The following is a 13,730-nucleotide window of genomic DNA, read 5'->3' on the forward strand; positions in this document are numbered from 1 at the left end:
CAGGACAGCCCACGAGGCAGCACAGGAATTCAGGAGCAGTGACAGTGCTGTTGCTCCTACCAGGGCAAACACAAAATTGCAGAGCAGCCCACCAGATAAAAATGCTCTGAATAGGAAGGAAAATCACCAGCACGCCTGGGGTGTAATGCTTCCCAGCTATCTCCAAGAAAAAAAGAGTGGATTTCAAAGGGGATGTAACTTTCTGTTCTGGCACCTGCTGAATGTCCCCCACTGCTCTCCAGGGAGGTTTCAGAGCATCTCAGCTGCCTGTGCTATTATTATGTCAGCACTTCTCTCACTAAATCCTTTCCCAAGCAGTCTGAAATCCTGCCATTGTAATTCCAGGTGTGCTGAAAATGGGCCTGAAATTTTCTTCTACTGTGTGATGCATTAACCTGGCTTAAAACCACCAGGACTTGCACGTAACTCTGTATTTTGGGTGCTCTTCTTATAAGACAAAATTGCAGCTGGAGAAAAAGCAATGTGGCTCTGCTGGAGACTCATTTATCTGGATCACAAAAGGGTAGTGAATACAAGCAAAAAAAACCCAATATAACTGTCTACCTGGAGTTTTCTGCCATGGGACAATAGGGGAGAGATGCTGTGCAGCTCCACTATATAACAGGATCCAGAACAACAAATACACTGACTTTCAACTTCTTAGCAAAATTCACCCCAAACTCTGGTTAAGCATATCAAACACTGAAATCAGTAAAAACCAGAAGTGTTGGCATAGGAATTTTTACTACAACAGCCCTATAGACAGAGTACCCCCCCCCCTCTATGCAACTGAAGCCAAATGGTAATTGGGAATACATTAATATTTACTGTTTGGAAGTGTTATTTATCACTGTTATACCTATATAAGAATAAGATTCTCCATAACATAATGCAGAATGCATGTAAGCAGCACTTCCCTTTCTTAACTCAGTCCTGGGGTGCTTGGATTAAACATCAGGAGGCCAAATGAGACTACCACTAAACTCATAAAATCTCATTTTCTGCCTTTTTGAAAGCAATCAACTTTCTACCCTTTTCACACTGAAGAAAATACAGCTACAACAAAATTGCACAAATTATTTCAGTTTAGATAATGTGTCTGGAATAGCTTTATTTTATCTTCATGCCCATTAGGGTCGGAACTCTCACAAGGCAGTTTCTGCATATCCTGACAGCAAACAGGCTGGACTCAGAGCTTTTCCCTTTTCCACGTGAAAGGAAGAGAAATTTCAGCCCTCAAATCAAACCTCTAGATCCCCAAGACTTCAAAATATGTACAATCACACCCCCATTTTGCTTTCTGGGTTCTTTTCTTCCACAGTAACAAAACTGCCATGATACCTAAGGCTTTTAAAACCCTCATACAACAAACTGAGCATCTAAAGAACAGAGCTCCAAGAGCTTGTGGCTATTAAAAATCCCTGTGGAGCACTGTGAACCATCCAAACTGCCCAGGGCCCAGTTTGGAAGGCCAATAATGAATGAATTACAATAGTCAATAAGGGATGTAATTAAGGAAGTAGGTTCTTCTGACATTTACATTTTGCTAGCTGCCACATGTCCATGAAATGTGTTATTGTTTCCCTTCTGAAGTACCAGAGTCTATAAATACCTTTTAAGAATCATACACAGATTTTTAAGTCCTCTCCTCTGCCATATTCTAATTAGACACATTTATTGCATGTAGAACAGTAAATGCCATGTTTTACTGGTCATATTTACAAGCAGAAAGATGGAAAGTGTCAAGGAGCAGGGCATGACTCCCAGTCAGCTCAGAGAAATCTTTTGCAGGCAGAAGCTGTGGACAATGCACAAAGAAAGGCCCCAAATGTCACCATTTTCAACTCTACGCGCAAAATTTTATTTTGTTGTTTTACAGCTCTTGCTTTTTATTGTTAGTATGCAATATTTTTTTACACTGCAGCCCTTACAAGTCCTCAGCATGGTCCAAGGCCTAACATTTCTTACAAAAGAAGTTCCTATAAATAGATAATACTGATTAAAAAATAAAGCAAGAAATAATTAAAAGGTAATCACGGCAAGTTTAAATTGCATATATTTCTACAATTTAAATAACATATATCTATATTTAAATTGCAACCTTTAAGAGCTAAAGGCCAGATGCCCCTTGGGACATCTCTGGAATGCATGAATGCAGTAGCTCCTCAGCACCATCAGGTTTAAAACAAGTTTGAACCATGGGAGTATTTTAAAGAAAAATAATAAGGGGGTACTGCATGAATACATGCAAAGAATTCCTCCAAAAGATGATGGGTAGGGTAGGAAGGGATTTGGGAGTCATTTATTAAGAAAACTGAATAAATGAACGATGAAAGTTGGTGCTATGGATTGACTCCTGAAAAGCTGATGAAGAATAAAGGCAGCCATGAAGAGCCTGGAAAAACAACAATTCAGCAATGGGCTGATAAAAGAGAGAAGGCAGATCCAGCCCAGGAATGCAAAGGGAAGTGTGACATGATCAAAAGAATAAGCTGAGGCAGCAATCCTGGCAGTCACAATGGATTTCAAAAATAAAAGTCAAATTTGTCAAGGACAAAGAAAGGGATAACAATTGAGACACGAGATGAAGAGAGGCAGGACTGGGCTTTAACTCTCAGTGTGAGAGCAAATGCTGTATTTCAGAGCAGGTGAGAAGGATTCTGCAAGATCTGCAGTTACCCTGGGTGTGGCAATGCAAACACATCCCCAGTCAAACAGGCTGCTGAATTTACAGGGCTGAATGAGAGATGATGCTGATATTTTGCTCAGCTCTCCGAAAAGGAGGTCAGACAGAGACCCCTGGGAGCCAGGATTAGAAGGCCTGGTTCAGCCTCACTGAGCTTGAGCTGTTGGCTAAACATGCAAGGAGAGGGCTGGAGAGACACACCAAGACTGGAACAGAAGACAGAGCTGGCATCCCTTGGTTTGACACAATAACCAAATTTATGTTTGGAAGTGAAATAACTCTGGCAAAAAACACAGCAGGAAAAAAATTAGATCAAGGACAGAGAACACATAATGAATCCCAGATGAAAAGGGCAGAAGAGGATCTAGGTAAAATCCAGAGACAAGAGCCATGGAGATCAGGTGAGAGGACTTTTTGTGGGATCAGCTGATGGGGTAAGATGCTCACGGAGGGCTGCACCTGAGATCAGCCAGAGAGAGGAACTTTGGGAAGTTTCAAAGACATGAAGGGGACAAAACCCACTGTGGGAGCCCAGGCAGGGACCACCAGCATCCTCCTGGCCAATCCCACCCTCTGGCAAACACAAAACTCAGTGAACTCCTCACCCCATCGCTCCTGCTCACTGCGGAGCGAGGAGAGAGCAGAATAAATTAATTCCCTCTTTTATTTCTATTTTTAAAGCCTCAGAGACGCTCAGTGAAAGAGACTCTGACAGTTTGACATTTCATCTGCTCCAGCACATGTGCTTCAAGGAATAACTGCAGATCCATGATCGTACCTCGATTTCTGGTCAGGGATGCCAGAACCAACAGATTTCCAGCAAAGTCAAGAAGAACCTTTGGTATATTTTAAATGAGTCCTCTTTTGCCAACAGTGAGAATTTTAATCTTGCTGAAATTCTCTTTCAGCCAAGTTGAGCTGTCCTGTTAGCAATCTATCAGCATAATTAACACCATCACTCACATTGCATAGGGAAGAGCAGCAAATCCAGGTGTTATCACCACAAACCTGATAAAGCCTCAGAATATGCTGGAAAATGCTTTCAGAGAAGCAACTTGAGAAATCTGCACTGTAAGGCTGAGAGAGCTTAGAAGTTCAGGAAGATGGGCAAGATGCTGGCATCCAAAACACTGGTTGGAACATCTCAGAGCCATGACATGATCTCAGTTAAACAGAACACTCTGAGGACAACAGGATTATAACCTCCCACCATGTGTATTATTTTTTGGGATGTCATTAAGATTTAAATCAGAAGCACCATCACCAGTTCTGTGGAGACAAGTTATTGTTTTTTTATAGAATGCTACAGGTAAGGTCTGGTTGCCCTTACATGGAAGAAGGCACTGAGTAACACCACTTCAGGCAGGTAAACCCTCCAAGATAATAAAATAAAATAAAATAAAGTCCTCAGCAAAGATAATGAAGGTTGGAGGAGCTGATTGATAACAAGAACAGACAGTGAAAATGAAATAAATGTATTTATACACATGGTTTTCCTTCCTGGGTTTCACATTGCCAGCCTGAAGAAAATGGCTACAGATCGAATTAATGAAATATGAGTAACACACTGCAATACTTCTGTGCAATAAATACCAAAACCCCACCAGGGCATTCCTAGAAATGTTACAACCCCACAGACTGGGCCCAAGAGCTTTATTTCAGTAAGAACAGGGGTCAACCTCTCTGAAGGAGAATAGGCAATGCAAATGAAACTCACTTCCAGGGTGCTACAAAACAGGTAACAATTGGTGAGATGACTGTCATCTTCATCAACTGGGTTACAATCCATCTGTTTAGGGCATTTCCCATAAATAAGCAAGATTCTGATACTGCTTCTTGCCCAGTGGAGGAATCCAGATAAATAATTTAGCTATACAATACCTCACAGAGAGCTATATTTTTACAGCATATTCTGGCAATCTGCACATCCACAAGCTAATACAAAAATTTACTTTAATAGAAATAATTTGTTGCTTAGAGCCAAATAGTAATTTCTTGCTTTTATCTCATTTCTTTTTCGCAGTTTAGGGGCTTGCCATTGAAGTCGACAGCATTTTGCAATTAGAGAGAACAAGAGTTTAAAAGCACACCTCACTGCATGGAGGTGGAAGGAAATCTTTTCCCAAGCATTTCAGAGGATTTAATTATTAGTTTCAAATACATTTTTGGAAAGGAACCTGCAAGTAAACAGAGATTTATGGCCACATAAATAAACAATGAGACAATTACAGGCTCTTTACAGAGCCCAGATTAGTCACACACGTCTAATGAAGCATCACTGAGCTATCACAGGGAGATGGCCTGATGTGTGTGATTAACAAAACAACACTTAGCAACAGCTAAACAACAACGCTGGGCCCCCACAAAATCTGCATTTCCTTCCATATGCACAGTCATGGCTTTTGTTCCTTTCTTAGCAAATCACCAATCATTACATTCCACCCAGAAAGGGAGAATATTAAATAACAGAATGCAATGAATTGTATTTTTGCCATCTGAAGATCATGCTTTTGAAAATATAAAAGAGCTCCCGTAAAATAAATTAAGAATATATTGCAGTATTGAGGTCTAACCAAGATGGATGTGACAGAATAAACGGTAAAAATAATTATTTTCATGTAATATGCAGCAAGGAAATCTTTCAAGTGGCATTGGGTAGAGAAAGTCTTGTGTTCAGCAATAATTATGGTAGGGTTTTTTACAGTAAAAACTAAAAGAAAATGTATATCCCTCAGGTAAGGCATATATTTAGCAAACATAATCTGGAGAAAGCAAATGGGATGGATGGAAAACATCTGACAGCTGAAAAAAAAGGTACATTTATAAGATTAATAGGGTCAAACTCCATGTGTAATGACAATTTTTGGCATACACACAACAGGAGGACATCCTGTTAGTCATATTAAATACAATTTTTTGCTATCATGTTCTAAATACACTGACAAGTACTTGGAAAGTGGAATGAAGGGACCTCTTTAGTGTAATCCCTGGCATGGAATGATGGAATACAAGAAAGGATTGTTATTATTTCTATTGCATGCTGTAGATGAACCATATTGTACTGCATCTACAGTTCAAACTCGCAGCAAAATAATTCTTGTATTTTTCTTGGTGAGATATATTCTTTCCAAATGATATTCCACCTTCAACTCAATCTCCTTCATGGGTAAATTTACTCAAAGGGCAGAATTCCTGATGGCTGGAATAATACCATTATTAAAATCAATACTTTTTGATGAATATTATGTCTGGAACATATTATGGAGAGCTATAAAGTAGAGGAAGAAAAAAACCTGCTTATCATTTTCAGTAGTAACCCAACCAGAGCCCTCCATCTGTAACGAGTTACAGAGCAATTCCCCTAAATCATCTGTATGAAGTCAGCTATGACACTGCCAATTTTTAAAAAAATTTGCTAGTTTTGAGCTACAAATTGATTTTTTATTGTGATAAATTAAAATCCAATGGCAGCCTACAAGACACTCAACATGAAGAAGCCCACTTTCTTTTCTGAATATTTTTATTCTTTTCTATCACATCGGATTGGCGCTGGGGCAGACGTGACAGCAATAGACAATGGCAGAAGTTAAGAAAAGACACTCTACAAAGGTAAATAATCTTTCCAAAATACCCTTTTGGGAATTCCAAAATGATGGAAATACAACTAAGGGAAAAAGCATTGTGGGGGACAGGGAAGGTTGTTAAAGGAGGAGAAAGCAAATGCAAGATTATCCAGACTCTTCCCTATTAAGGGCTGCTTTTCTCCCTGCTGCATTAAAAGTCAACACCAAACTCCAAACTTTATAAACTCTGAAGTTTAACATGGAAATTAGAAGATCAGTGTGAGTGAAATATAATCTTTTTCCAGCTCTTTACAGCTTCTTCCCATCCAAAAACCTGGGCTGAGCAACCATACAGCCCCTAGTTTTGCCAGCTTTTGGGATTTTCCAGCAGGAATGGGAATGAGATGACAACTGCAGGCTGGCAAAGCAGAGACAGGCTGGATGAGAAAGACAAAGAGTGAATGGGACAAGGGTGTGAAACTCTTGGACAAGGAGAGACCCAAGCTGGGAAAAAAGCCCAAGGGATGGTTGCTGTGAAGACCTGGCAGAGGATTTCGTGCACCTCTGCTCCAAACCCTTGGCATGGGAAGCACGACTCTCCTGTTCTGACAACAACATGTAAAAACTGCTGTGGAAAGCTCCCCACATGCCTCTGTGACAGCCCTGCTGCCAGAAGGACAACTCAATAGTCCTGTCCATCACTCGGGCAGCTCAGGGGCAGACATCTGCAAGGGTTTCATTCTAAGCCTCAGTGGGTGAGTGACAGGTTTACTGTAAGGATGATATAGTTATGTCAGATTTAGAGTGTGGGATGTCAGAGCTATGAAATGAAGGAGATTGTTCCCATGTCCCCACCTCACTTTCTGTAGACAGGAGAGTGTGCAGGATGCTGCAGGAGAGGCAGCTGGAATAAAGCACACCTTTGTTTCTAAAACACATCCTTTTTTCCCTCTTTATTCTAGGCAAAAAATTCCAGTGTTTGAGAAACATTCAGAGACAAGTGCAAAATGAATAGACTTTCTCTTTCCCCCTTTTTTATTTCCCCAATAAAAGGCTTTAATCTCAGGAAAACAACTGTGGCTGGGGTGCAATTTGCACTGACAGCCCTAATTCTGACATTTCCTATTTTCTGTAACCCCAGCAATGCCCTCTGAAACACAGCTTTTGCATGGATACTTTACACAACACATCCCAAATGAGCTTTTCATTACTAACTACTCGTATTATGTATCAGTGAGCTCAATGACATTGATTTTCTAATAATATAAATTAACTGGCAAAGATAATTTCATCTATCATCAGTAGGGTTTTATTTCTGGCACCATGTTAAATAGTTAATCTTCCAAAAGATTAAATCAAGAGCTTTTTAAAATTCAAGGCAGAGTTTAAACTGCTGTAAAAATCTTCTTAATTATGATTAAAACAGTTTGTGTGTTGTTGCTTTATATCCAAGTGGTGTATTGTTTTGCTTAGGTTTCTTCTTTTAGAGCAATTTAAAAAAATCAAACATGGTATTGCTGTGGCAGAAACTGTGCAAGGCATGAAAGTCTCTGCAACTTCCTCCACCAGGTGCTACTGGGGAAGTTGCTGTTTCACAGAGACAACCCTCAAATTTCCCAGTATCTTTTACCTCTCCATACAAAATGTAATTTTTCTACCACTGACAATACAGAAGCTACACTCTACAAATGATGTAAGGGACGACAACTGTCTATCAAATTTCTGAGATGCTTCATGTGTGTTTGCACCAGTGAGGAAATGCTTGTGAAGGAACCAGGGAAAGATTCAGCTCTGTCCCACCACACCACCGACTTTACTTACCCCTGTCTTTTCATCAAAGATTTTGATTCCCCCAAAGGAAACTGTTAAGAAGACTTTTTGTTTATGTTCTCCTTTCGATCGAGCCGCAGCAACAATTCCCTGTGCAAACAAAGAGCAGTTTGAGTTGGTTTCCTGACTCTCCCAGGTGCCACAGATTTGCTTGTGGACAATTCACCACTTTTTCTAGGAAAACTTAAAGGTTTTCCAGGAACAGCCCCCTCCTTACTTCTGGCTTTCTCCCTTTTTTCAAGGTACCACATCTCTTTATGCTACCCAGAGAGCATTTCAAATGTGCTCCCACTTCCAACCTCTGCACTAGCTAATCCTCCATGAAATTTGTTTTCATGGAAGCTGAAGGTCATTTCTAGCACACTCTTCCCAGCTATAAGCTGTTCTATTTATTTATTTTTTTAATATGGAAAAAACCCAACAAGCAGCAGAGGACAGAAAATGCCAGTTAATTTAGCTTACTTCACACTCATCTAGTATAAGCAACTTGAGGTTTTTCTAGAAGAAAAATACTCTTCTAAAAATCAAACAACACCTGTGCTGTGACAAACTGGTATTGAGGGAAATTTTTTTTTCAGGATCTCAGACCTTTACTTTGTAAGAGAACTAGCTGATACCATCTCATGCATTATTCTCCCACAGCAGAATTATAACAGTAACTTCTCTTTCCACCTTCTCAGGAGACTGCCCTGACCAGTAACACTGAACTGAGATAAAATATAATCAGTTGTACTCCTAGATGAAATGAAAATATTTAGACTTTATCTGGTTCTCTGCAATTCCAATGTTTCAAGAACAACTAACTCAGGTTTTAAGACCTTCACTGCTGCCATTACAAGGATCTGATGTCAAAAGCCACCCCAACTTTATGGGTGGCCTCACAATTCCTGTTATGGGACAGTGGGTTTCCAGAGCCCATAAATTAATGCTCTGCCCTCAAAAATGAATTTCTAACACTCCCTTCCTGTAACAGTTTTAGTCATTTCCCAGTGCTGTTTAGATCAATCTTGCCACCTGCAAACAGGTATTAGGCATCTGGGAGAAGTGGAAATATTAATCCATGGAGGAGAGAGACAAAAAGGTTTGTGCAGCAGAACAGTGACAACTCTCCCCACAGTGCCAGGAGCTATGAAATGATGAGAAACACCCAGCACACATTTAAATCAGGCAGGAATATTGTGGCTGATGTGACACACCAACAGAGCAACTTTTGGAGCAGACTAATTTTTGCCTGCCATAAAAGTGATTTGTAAATTATCTCCCAGATCTTGCTTTTAGGTTGTTGAACCACAAGCTGAGTGTCACCCCATGCTGTTTCCCTAATGAGTAACTCATCCCTCCTGGATGGACTGGAACCCTGTGGGCTGGTAGTGCACCAGACATCATTTAGTGATTTCTCCTCATGAAAAACCAGCAATGGAAAATCCACCAGCTCTCTAGGCTGGGGAAAATGCTGGGAGGGAAATAAAAGGGAAAAAGCAGCAGAGGGTTTGCTGCTAGACCTGGTTTGTAACCCTGCAATGCAGAGGGGAGATGGGAAGTGAACAGCCAAAGGTGCACTCAGGAAAACACCACCTCTCCTTCCTTCCTTCCTTCCCAGTGACTCAATCTCTTCCTCTTCTGTCCCAGAATGATTCCTACAGGAATTCTCATGCTCTCAGAGAGACTTGGCCATAGAGGGATGTCTGTCTGCTCCAGAGAGCCCACCCTCGACACCACTGCTACTTCAGACTGTCTACACTCCAACCTTACACCCAAATTTGCCTTTGCCACGGCATTATTTCATCCCCAAAACTCCAGGGACTCCTCTTTATGTTCTCATGCCCCATCTCTCAGTGCATTGCCTCATTTTGCAACACATCAGCCCTTCCACTGCTGGTGCAAGACATTCTCCTCCCAGGAGGACACCAGTTCCCCCTAAATCTGGCTGCCTACACCCGTCACTCACAGGAGGTAACAGCCAGAGGCAGTGCTGTAGTTGATTAGAAATGTCATAGAAAATGCTCTGATATCCCATTTTCCTCCACAGTCATTTACTTCCCCTTTTGCATAATAAAATTATTCAATTTGCAGTGTGTTGTTTGTAATTTGTGGACAAATTGCAGTGGTGTCAATCACGGAGTAACTACAGAACTCAGAGATAATGTATTAAAATTAAACCAGGATAAGCAATACCAGGAAAGGAGTTCATGCAAAATTGACTGATTTCAATACATAATTAACCAGACTAAGGCTCAGTGTCATGAAAGGAGAATGAGCGCAAGTTCAAGCTGAATTTTACTCCATTTGACTGTAACACTGAGAAGTTTCACTGCACCTTGAGCTTCATCATGGAGTCCTGGCATAACTTGTCCCCTCGGGCAGCAGAAACCTCATCGATCCCGATCAGCTTGGCCTTGTAGCGGACACCGTCACCTTTGAACCTCTTTATCAAAGTGGCTTCGCTGCGATCCTGACCTGCAGAGACAACGTGACATGAGGATACTCACAGGAGGGCAAAGAGAAACAAGTGAAGGCACACAACCAAGCGGCAAATCAGGTCTAACTCCACACATTTCAGTGGAATTAGAAGGGAATGCTCCCTCGATAAAACCTTTTGGCCTCGCTACCCCAAAGGAATTCGCAGTGGATCTGCTGGCATACAAAACCTCCAGCACACAAATTGGGTTTTTACAGAAGTAAGAGATAAACCTGGATCACAGCTCGTGGATCTGAAAGTCTCAAGCTGCGTCAAGGGCTGGATATTAGTAAAAAGTTTTTTACAGAAAAAGTGATAAAGTTCTGGACTGGCTGCCCGGGGAGGTGGTGCCGTCACCATCCCTGGCTTTGTTTAACAAAGCCTGGATGTGGCACTGGGTTGAGTTGAGATGTTGGGGCTGGGTTGGACTCGAGGATCTTGAAAGCCTCTTCCAACCCAGTGATTCTGTGAATTCAGTGCGAATTCAGTGAAAACTTATGAGTAGTTTTAATCCAAATACAGAGGAGAATTCTACATTTTGCAGACAATACTCTAAGAGAAACATGCTACTATTTCCTTATAAAATAACTCATCTAAAAAATACTTACACTATTAACACTTGAAAGGCGAAAAACCAAACACCAAATTGTATTGTTTGTCTGTAGAACACTGATGCTTTAAAACTCCTGGTTCTATTCTTTTTGCACATAAACATACACAGAAACAACATAACTGACAAAGGCTGCTCTGGCAGGTTCTGAGAAACTTAAAAACAGGCAAAAATATGTTTCTTAATAGAAATGCTTGGGTTTTGGATCTCTCTTTTTTCTACTATTTTATTTTCATTACAATAGTAGTAGTAGTATTTTAACTATTAAACTATTTTTATCTCAACCCACAAGTACTCTCACTTTTACCCTTCCAATTCTCTTCCCTGCATGGTGCTTTGTTATCAGCTGAGGTTCAACCATGACACCAACGTACCTAAATTACCTGAACCACATGACACCACAACAACCCACAAAAAAGACATCTTTGTCAGGAAAACTTCCCCCCTCCCCTTCCCTGAGTATCTGCAGAACAGTTTTTACTGTGTCTCAGCTGGAAGAAAAATGTTAGTTAGGGAATCAGTCTTCCTAAAATTGATTAAACATATATTTTGCAGCTGCCTGTGGAATTTTTTGCTAGGATCTCAAAAAAACCCAGGAGTGGGCTGTAAATAACTGCAACCAAACAAACAACAGCCAAAGCACAAAGAAGCAGGCAGAATGGTGAGATATTACACAACTTTCAGTTTCTTGGACCCAGCAGATTTCTCAAAAGAAACCTTCCCTAAACATGGACAGACATTGCTAAAATTTACACTATTGCTACCTAAGGGCTCTGGTCAGATTCTTCCAGCTGATGTAAAAGAATGAACCAGAAACCACAGTCTGTTATAAAGGAATCAAACGTCAGGAACTAGTCTAAGTCTACACTTGAAAATTCTGGCCCAAACTTTCTCTAGAGCTCATTCCTATTTTAAAGCAATAAAAAAATAGAATCATTTATGTAATAATTTTATTAGTATATGGAGATTAATATAATCTGAAACTGTACAGCTGTTTATTGGTAAGGGGAAGTACAGAAACTTTGGGGAGAAAACACTATTTTGTTTTGCATTTCTATTAAAAGCACCTTCATTAGCAGTCAACACTTTGACCAACTTTGCTAATTTACACACTTATCGAGTTGATCAACCAGTTAGGTTCTAAACTATGGAATTAAGTCTTTACAATACCATTATGAGCATATATGACCAGCAAAGAGCACTTCCAAATGAAGATATTCATTTGGCTCCCATTCCCTCAGAGTAAAGCACTGGGAACTAATGATGGATTAAATGTATATTAAGAAAACAGAGCTATTTTAAGCATCTTGAGATCCTCAAGTATGTTTGAGCTCACAAATACTATTTCTTTCAATGAAAAACATCAGCTCAAAGCAATATTTTAATGCCTCATTTGCAGCTTTTCAAAAACAAGGAGGCTCTGAAGTGCTACTGTGATAGTCCAGCAGCCACCCAAGTGTTTCCCTTGATTTCTTCTCACCCCTCAAAATAACTGAGCAGGGCTGAAACTTCATGCTCCGACATTATCTTGTATTTAAAAGAAAAAAAAAAGGCAAATGAGACACAAGTGATGAATCTGAAACTCTCAGCAGTGCTGATATCATTCCCCAGGGAAACGTCAAGGCAGATGTTGGCACCATCAGCTAGAAACAATGAAAAACCATTTCCCACTTCCAGCCTCTGGAGCGGGGCAGGAGGGAAAACATCTGGAGACACAACAAAGTACAACAATAACAGTGGACTTTTCCATATGTCTTTTATAGTTACAAAGACATCCTGTTGATTTGCAATAAACACGATCCAATTCCAACAGCTTCCTTACCCGAAATTCCAACTTGACGCCTCCGTTAGAGCCAAAGGCAGCTGTGAGCTGACAGCAGGAGCATGTCAAGTGTTCAAGAGTCTTTTCTGGGTCCAAGTCGTGCCTGTGACCCTGCATTCATCTGTTATTTTAACATTTATACTTATTTCAACCTCTGCTGTGTTTTACTGCATGTAACTAAATCCCTGCCATTAGCAGCCCACTCAAACACAACTTACGGCCGTGTCTGCTTCGGCACAAGTCCCATGTCAATTATGACCCAGATTGAGCAGGATGAAGTGCTTTTGGGATAAATGACTGGGAAAAATCATCAGCCTGAAAATGATGTAGATATTTGAAACCGGGGTGGAAGCTGCAAATTGCTGGAGACTACAAACTCATCCGTGAAACCCCAGAGCATATGTCCCGTGCAGAGCACGCAGAGCGCACACGCACGCTGCCCTATATTGTGGGTCAGCCATCTGCAAGCCACCACTCCTCAGCACACACCCACATCTCCTCTGATCTGCATTCACCCATATTCCCAAATTCTGGTGCTGAAAACTCCCTACCTGCTTGGGAAATTACCCTGTGACATTGCCAGTGCGGTTGATTTTGCAGCACCCATGAGGTGAGTGAGATTTATGGGAGGGGTTCATTTCATTTGAACCCTGGACACTTTGGAAAGTAGATAGTCCAGACTGTCATAAACACTGAAACAAAAAAGGGTGGGGTTTTGTAATGACAGCTCTTGAATGAGGTTCTTTCTGTATTTAAAACTG

General features: G+C 40.8%; 1 protein-coding gene across 31 annotated transcripts in view; it reads right to left on the reverse strand.

Annotated features, from left to right (window-relative positions):
- Nucleotides 1-13,730, reverse strand: part of DAB1 (DAB adaptor protein 1) — a 406,138-nt gene that overhangs the window by 43,378 nt on the left and 349,030 nt on the right. For all 31 annotated transcript variants that reach the window (XM_064429000.1, XM_064428992.1, XM_064428991.1 and 28 more), the window contains 2 exons: nt 10,397-10,536; nt 8,071-8,169 (listed from right to left, as the gene is read on the reverse strand). In XM_064429000.1, coding sequence (XP_064285070.1) covers nt 8,071-8,169; nt 10,397-10,536 — 239 coding nt within the window. The remainder of the gene's footprint in view (nt 1-8,070; nt 8,170-10,396; nt 10,537-13,730) is intronic.

The sequence above is a fragment of the Passer domesticus genome, chromosome 7, assembly GCF_036417665.1.
Source record: "Passer domesticus isolate bPasDom1 chromosome 7, bPasDom1.hap1, whole genome shotgun sequence".
Lineage (NCBI taxonomy): Eukaryota > Metazoa > Chordata > Aves > Passeriformes > Passeridae > Passer > Passer domesticus.